A 7,917-nucleotide genomic window follows, 5' to 3' on the forward strand; every position below is an offset into this window, starting at 1 on the left:
GCTATGCAGACTCCCTCTAACCTGGTGATTTTTTTAGTGAGCATGACCTGAGTGTAGATGGCATGCCAGGCCCTGCTGCAGGGCACATTGCCATGGGCTGAATGGATAGAGCTTCTGTCCTTGTAGAGCTCACCATCTGGGAAAATAAAGGCAGGTGCTGCCCTAGGGGCTGCAGTGGTGATTATGGAGCAACAGGTCAGGCTTCCTGGGACCTCACTATGGCCACGCATCCAGCTACAGAGGGAGAGCTGCCCACAATCAGGGCGACAGAAAGTGGCAGGGCACATAGTACCCTCGGGAAGCATGGTCAAGAGCTGGATCTCTACCCCCGTATTGAGTCTGGGAATGTTTGTAGCTCCTAGACCTGAGTGGCAGCTACAGGTAGCCCTTTGTTCAGGGCAGGTCATTTGGAGTGAAAACTGGTTTGCCTCTGCCTGAAGTCAATGCCCTCAGTGTTAGGACACTTGGTCCCTGGGATGGGACATGGCTATGAGCATATTGTTGAGGACCGGCCAGACAACTGGAGAAGGCTTCCCAGGGCAGTGATATTTATGCCATGAGCTGAACCAGGTAGTAGAGGGCAGGACGATCTGAAATTGTAGAAGCTAGAGCCTGTCTTTTTAGAGAAACTGGAAGGAGGCTGGTATCACAGCAACGGGGGCCAAAGGACATTGTCTCAGGTAAGGTTTGGGGGGTTGATGGGGTCAAACATGCAAGGTCTTGTGGCCTCAGAGAACTCAGACTTTCCTGAGGACAGTGGGGGAATCTTAGAATTCTAGTCTCCCTCCGAAGTATGTAGGCACTGGTCCCATGTCAGAGATGAGGCTTCTGAGACTCGGCCTGAGGTTGCACAGGGGATTAGCCGCAGAGCTGAGGAGATCCCATTTCTCTCAACCTCCTTGTAAACCTTTATCTGGGAAGCGTGCCAGCTTCTGGCTGAAAAGCTAGATTTCTGGCAGCTGGGCCTCTCCCTACAGATGTCCTCCCCTGCTCCAGTGTTCTCTGCCTCCCTACACCTATGTGGTCATGGGCCAAAGGGATATGGGGGCCAGGTGTGCACCCCGAGTTGGCCATCTACTGTGTGACCCCAAGAGTAGAACAGGAGATTTGCTCAAGGGACTGACCACTGTGGCAAAACTAGAACCCGTGTCTCTCGACTCCTCAGATAGTGTTCTGTCCATCTTCGAGTCTGGCTCCTCAGCCTAGCATTGACGGCCCTGTCCTGGCCACTCACCTCCATCACCCTTCCCACCCACCGGGAAGGAGTCCCCCCAACACCTAGAGGCCATGTAGATCAGACTGCATTCTAGGTCCTACAGGGTGTCCTCCACCCTCTCCAGGCCACTCAAGGGCAGCAGTAGGCAGTGCCTCCTCTCTTCCCCACCTGCTGTCCCTGACTCACAGGAGCCCCACTTATCCCAGGTGCCCATGGCTCTGCTCCCGGGGCCTGTTGGCAGTGCAAGGGGACCTAAAAGGGGAAGCACAGGAGAGAGAGGACTCCTAGGATGGCCTGCAGCGATCGTGGTTTTGGCTGAGCTGCTCGGGGTAACCACCTCCTTCCTGCTCTCTCTTCCCTGGCACAGAGGGATCTGGGAGGAGAGCAAAGGGCAAGAAGAGCGACTCGAAAAGGAAAGGCCGCGAGGGCCCAAAGGGCAGCCCCGAGAAGAAAGAGAAAATGAAGGCGGGGCCCGACTCAGTCCTGGGGCAGCTGGGTGAGTGAGTGGCCACACTGGCCTGGCAGACATGGCCAGCCTCACACAGTCCCTCCACGGGCAGCTCCCAACCTAAGACCAGCGGGGTCTACCGGCACCTCCGTCGCAGAGAGTAGGAAGCCCAAAGGGCTAACTAACCAGGCCTTTCCATGCCCAGGCGCTCACACCTTTTAGCCGTAAAGGAAACCAGGTAGGGTCTCAGAGTCCTGCCTGGCATCCCAAGAAATACCCCTTTTGTAGACTTGGAGACCCCAGCCTGGGGCTCAGGAGCTTGCACACATTCCTCTAGCTAGAGTCCTGGATGCCAGATTTTTCTGGAGGCCCTCAAGGGACCTGTAGACCTTCTAGGCCCTTGCAGAATGCAGCCGTCATCTGCCAGAATTCTCCATCTTGCTCCCACCCTGCTGGCATTTCTCCAGTAAGCCCTCCCTTCAGCATTTAGGCCCCCAGGTCTGGGCTGTCTCCCAGCCATCCTGCTTCCCCTACAGCACTTCTCAGGGATGACTGTGGAGTCTTCCAAACCTCACCTCCAGCCTCAAGAAGGGGACCACTGGTAGCAAAAGGAAAGCCCAGGATTAACCTCTGGCCCAGACACCCCAGAGGGAATTTCTGTCGAGAAGCACTTCCGCTACCCTGTTGATGCCTGACACGCCTACCTAATGTTTCGGAAGCAGCTCTCATAAAAGCCCAGTGCCCCCTGGTGGCTTGAGGGCCTTTCCCTTCATTCCTCCATCCCCTGCATCCCCAGGATGGGGTGGTGGGCAGAGCTGGCTTCATGAGTGTGTACTTAGGCAACCTCAAAACTCTCTTGCTCAGTTCAATGCCATACTCATTACCTTGAAATATCTTAATAATTTTGGAACAAGGAGCACACCTGTTCACTTTGCATTCTGCTCCACCAGTCATGAAGCCGGTTCTGGGACTGGGTTGTCCTGGGGGGAGAGGGGAATATGGTGTGAACCCTCCTCTTTGGTGTCATTGGCAGGAAGGATCAGCAAATCAGGATGTCTCAGTTGGGTCTGTTACAGAGGGAGGGAGGGGCCCAGTGGCTCCCTGGGGACAGTCTGAGAGGGCTTCCTGAGAGAGGGTGGGACTCACACCTGTAAGCATCTCACTTGCCTCCTCTCTCACCTCGGCCAGGCCTGTCCACCTCCTTCCCCATCGATGGCACCTTTTTCAACAGTTGGCTAGCTCAGTCAGTGCAGATCACAGCAGAGAACATGGCCATGAGCGAGTGGTCACTGAACAACGGCCACCGCGAAGACCCCGCTCCGGGGCTGCTGTCGGAGGAGCTGCTGCAAGACGAGGAGACACTGCTGAGCTTCATGCGGGACCCCTCACTGCGGCCCGGGGACCCTGCCAGGAAGGCCCGGGGCCGCAGCCGCCTGCCTGCCAAGAAGAAGCCACCGCAGGATGGGCCTGGCTCACGGACGACTCCAGACAAATCTCCCAAGAAACCCTGGGGCCAGGAGGCAGGCAAGGCAGGGCAAGGGCCAGTGGCCCGGAAACCAACGCGGCGAACGCCCTCCCACCTGCCATCTAGCCCTGCAGCTGGGGACTGTCCTGTTCCAGTGGCCCCCGAGAGCCCTCCTCCTCTGGCCCCCGAGACCCCAGACGAGACAGCCCCAATGGCTGCCGACTCGAATGTCCAAGTGCCTGGCCCTACAGTGAGCCCCAAGCCTTTGGGCCGGCTCCGGCTGCCCCGCGACAAGGGAACCCAGAGATCGCCAGGTGCCAGGCCTGATGTTGGGACAGGACCGCCCTCCACTGTCGCCGAGAGGCCCAAGGTCAGCCTACACTTTGACACTGAGACTGATGGCTACTTCTCTGATGGGGAGATGAGCGACTCAGATGTGGAAGCTGAGGACAGTGGGGTGCAGCGGGCCCCCCGGGAAGCAGGGGCTGAGGAGGTGGTCCGCATGGGGGTCCTGGCCTCCTAAGTCACCCCTACCCCATCCCGGGCCCTGCCCTGGTCCTCCCGTGAGGCCTCAGCCCAGTCACAACTGCCATTTCCAATCTCTGCTGAGTGTCTCAGACCCTTGAGACTGCCACTCTGTCGTGGTTTTATTTTTAATATAGAGAGTTTTGAATTCCACACTGTTGTCTTTCCTCTGTGCTGGCCTAGGACAGTAGGATTCCTTCCACGGCTCTGGCCGCAGGGACCATTGCAGGTCCCATGCACCATCCCTGCCGTGGTAGCGCCCCGTCCCGGTCCTGGCCCCGGCCCGTGCGGCGTCACTGGGTTCCTGGATAGATGCACGCAAGGCGAAGAAGTGCTCAGGACTCCAGCCCGCTGCCACTGGGTGACAGACCGTCGTTTGGGCATTATTTCGTGGCCCAGGGCCTGCCCCGCCTTGCCCCCAAAATCCCACTGGGGTCCATCTGGGGGGTCCTGCTGCACTCCACTGATCCCCAAGGAAGTATACTAAGTGATACCCAGCCAGAGTCTACTCACTGTCACAAGCACAACGAGCTTATATAAGAAAGCACTGAGCGGGGGGCGCAGAGGGCCCGCTGGTTCCAGAGGAACCGCAGCTGTTCCTGATCAACCCGCATCATCCGAGGCCTGCCCGCCCACCCCGCGACCCTCCACTCCCTTGCTGCTCCGGCCCTGCCAGTGCCCAGCCCGGCGGCTCTGAGAAGGGGTTCCTAGAATCCTTCCTGAGCTGTGCCATTTACTCAGGGGACTCCCAAACAGCCAGCCGCCACTGCCGGTGGAGGCTGCAAGGGAGGGCCAGTGCCCAGACAGGGGCGTGGGGCTTAGACTCACCCACTTAGAGAATTGCTCTGCAGCTCCAACTTCCTTCCTTCCTTCGGGGCCAGTCTCGGCCGAAGTCTGGTCACTCCCAGACAGCTGACCTGACCAGACCAGACCATTTGCCTTTTCAAAATTTCCAGTCCTGCTATGAGACGAGCTTCTTCCTCGGTTTCCTTTTGGAAACTCCTCCTTCCAATGAGCAGTGGGATCCCGGGGCCTGTGATGGGCCGTGTTGGCCTGCTATGGCTATTTCAAGTCTTGCTGGATGATCCTGGTTCCTCCGTCCCTGTGAGCCCTTAACTCCTCTCCTGGCTGTGCCCTCCCCACCCCACCACACACACACACACACACACACACACACACACACACACCCTCTCTGTCACCACCACCCACCCGCCTTTTCCGTCCCACCCTCTAGGTCCCAGGTAGTTGCTCTGAAGAGTTTCAGTGGAGTGGCCCCAGGGTGATAGCTCAGGGAACAAACAAAAAAGGAATTCAGTGAAAACGTGGGTTTTTTTCTTTTATAAATTACTCCTGGGTCACTTCCACCACTGGGGAAGCCAGAACTTCTCCAACAACAACCTTGCAAAAGTCCAGTGAATCAGTCGAATCATTCTATGGATGCCAAAGAATATTTTGACCATAATACAGCACAGCCTGGACCTGACAACTTGTCACTTGGACTTTTTTTTTTTTTTTTAATGGAGTTCTTTAGCAACAAAGTGTAGAGACATGTTCATTGCACACACCCAAGGAGACTGAGCCCGAGCTCTTGGAAGAAGATGCCGTTCTGCTGCTGAACTGTTGGAATCGGGAAGCGGGAACCAGCTGTTGGATTTCGGATCCTGGGCTGGGCCCACTGTGAGCTTTCCTAAACTCCGAGACTCTTGGGGGGTGGGGAAGAGTACTGACCGCAAAACCAGCATGGCAAAAGTTTTTACCATGTGGTTCCCCACCTCCACCCCCACCCCCACCCCCAGTACACAACACTCAAATCAGCGGGATGGGGAGCAGCTTGACCACCCACCCCCCGACTCCAGAACTTTCAAGGTACGACAGTGGCATTGTCATTGACACTCGGTTTCATGTGAATTTTAGCAAAACAGGAAGCAAAGATAGGACTATGTTCAGAAGATCGGGCAAATTCGTCCAGTGGGAATGGACTCGGGACGGGCTGTAAGGATTCTGGGCGTTGGGATGGCACAAGCTACCATGTAGAGTTTAGTCCGCCTGCCTCCTTGGTAGTAATGGCCAGTGCAGTGTCCGCACCAGCGGCCCAACCCTCTTCTCTGTTTACTGCCTTTGAACAGCCCTCCTTCCTTCCCTATGCTTTGGGTCACAATCTTGTTTGTGCTGGGTTGCCCGGTCTGACCTCGCAGGAAGCAAAGGGACAAGCTTAAAGAACAACCAAACTGCCAGGGGTGGGGTGCCAGGAATGGCTCAGGCCCAATAGACTCCGCACTTGCCCCCTCACCCTTTAATGCATCTTGAGGCAGAGTCTGGGCTCCCTGGGGGTGGAGAGAACTGGGGAGGGAATGTAGCCTGGCTGGTGAGGGTCTGGTCTGGGTGGGCCAGATGGGGCAGTCAGCACTCTTTGGGGGGCCTCTGCCCAAGCTGACCTCTGGATTCTCTTATGTGTTGGCTCTTGGCTTTGGACTGGACTCTCTCTGGGACCATGTACTTACACTGGGCCCAGGGATCTGTTTGGCTAGCTGGTGAGAGAAGTGGGGAGCCCCCTCACTCCCTAGCTAGGCCCTAAAGCTGTTCTTGCCAGACAGCTGTCCACCTCTAGGATGTCCAGCAAGGCTCCACAGAGTACAAGGATGCTGGTCCCCACCACTCATTTCCTCCATTAGCTACAGCCTCTTCACTCTTTTTTCTGGTCTACTGTCCACCATGTATACAGCTTTGCTACCTCCTGGCATTGAGGTTGGAAGTAGGGAAGAAGGCAGGAGGCCTTTTGCAGGCCAGAGGCTGAAACTGCTTCTGCGTGACCACACCTGCCCCCACTCACTGGCCCTCTTCTGGGAGAGAGAAGCTGCTCTGTTCCTCGTTCTGTCATCCCCATTTTCAGTCCTGGCTGCACAGCTCATCCTTCCCCCTCATCACAGCAAGAAAGGATAAGGTGCAAGGAAAGTATTTTTATGGATCAGAAATGTATTTTAAAGTGAGTAAGAAGAAAGGTAGAAGGGTTTATTTTATTAAATGACCGCTCTGACTTTGTGACCGTGTGTGAGCATTTCTAACGTAAGGGTCTCGATTTCCTTAGAGAAGCCACTGAGGTTTCCAGACGTGGATGCTGGGCTCTAGGTGTGTGAGCATGTGCCAGGGCACATCCCTCATGCCCATGTGCATGCATGTTTGTGTGTTGTGTATGGGCATACTGGGGGGCTTGCTGGGGCAGATTCTAGAGAATCAGCTGCCCCATACTAACACATTGGCAGCAACTGGACTTGGCGTTTCCTTGCTCACTGCCAATGTAGCCATCTTCCGCCCATGCCTGGAGCTCTGCAGAATGGGTCTGGATGCCTGCAGCAAGGCCCTGGGGGAGGCCACCTCCCTTGTCCCTGGCCCAGCTGGCCACATTGGCCAAAGAGCCAGGGCTGGAGTCTGGAGTATTTTATATTCTGCCTCTGGTTGTTCTTTAAGGCACTTCCTGCCACCTTGTCCCTCAGACGCACAACACTCTGTGCTCCACAAATGACTTGGGGTTGGGGAGTGATATGAATGTCACAGGAGGAGACACCTTCTGTCCTTGTTTCAAAGAAAGTGATGTGCCATTTGTTAATATACAAGAGAAATATTGAAAATATATTGAAAAGAGCAATTTTAAATTATTTTTGGCTTATGTTGCAATATTTATTTTCTTGTATTAGAAAAGATTCCTTTGTAGAGAAAAAATGTATTTTTCATTAATGCAAAGACCTATTTCTCCTTTTTGTACATCGTCCACGTTCGCGACCCTTAATGAGCAATAGAATGTACGGCCACGTCGCTGTGGCCAGTGCCCGCTGTGCCCTGCATGATTCTGTGTGGCCGCTGCCGCCTAGTTCCAGCCCCATCCTGTCCTGCTCACTCATGGGGGTTTCTAGACCCCGGCCCCCAGCCGGGCCCGGGGCTCCAGGAGCCCTTTGCACTCCTCGTGTGTTGGCAAACGCAGTTAATAAAGCAATGTTTTCTGTGCTGGCTGGTGTGAGGCTTTGTTGCGGAGGGGAGAGGGCTCCTCCCCAGCGGCAGGCTTGCCGAATTGGGACCCAGCGCTACCTCCAAAGGCGCCCTGATAGGGACGGTCCTGGTGAGCGCTCAGCGTGCCCTGGAGGCTGTGCTCAAGGGCAGTATTTTGTTTGCTCCTCACTGGCAGCATCCACCAGGAAGGAATCCCAGCGGGTGAGGGAGGCACCCGGAGCCACACGCTGATAAAGACGTGAAATTCAGCATCACAGGCAA

The 7,917-nt window shown here is 55.7% G+C and overlaps 1 protein-coding gene across 9 annotated transcripts in view; it reads left to right on the forward strand.

The window, feature by feature from the left end:
* JADE2 (jade family PHD finger 2) overlaps positions 1-7,653 on the forward strand; it is a 51,739-nt gene extending 44,086 nt beyond the window's left edge. For all 9 annotated transcript variants that reach the window (XM_077911711.1, XM_077911713.1, XM_077911709.1 and 6 more), the window contains 2 exons: positions 1,584-1,712; positions 2,853-7,653. In XM_077911711.1, the coding sequence (XP_077767837.1) occupies positions 1,584-1,712; positions 2,853-3,652 (929 nt within the window). In that variant the 3' untranslated portion in view covers positions 3,653-7,653. The remainder of the gene's footprint in view (positions 1-1,583; positions 1,713-2,852) is intronic.
* Positions 7,654-7,917: the final 264 nt, after the last annotated feature.

Source organism: Canis aureus, chromosome 10, assembly GCF_053574225.1.
Source record: "Canis aureus isolate CA01 chromosome 10, VMU_Caureus_v.1.0, whole genome shotgun sequence".
In the NCBI taxonomy this organism is placed as follows: Eukaryota; Metazoa; Chordata; class Mammalia; order Carnivora; family Canidae; genus Canis; species Canis aureus.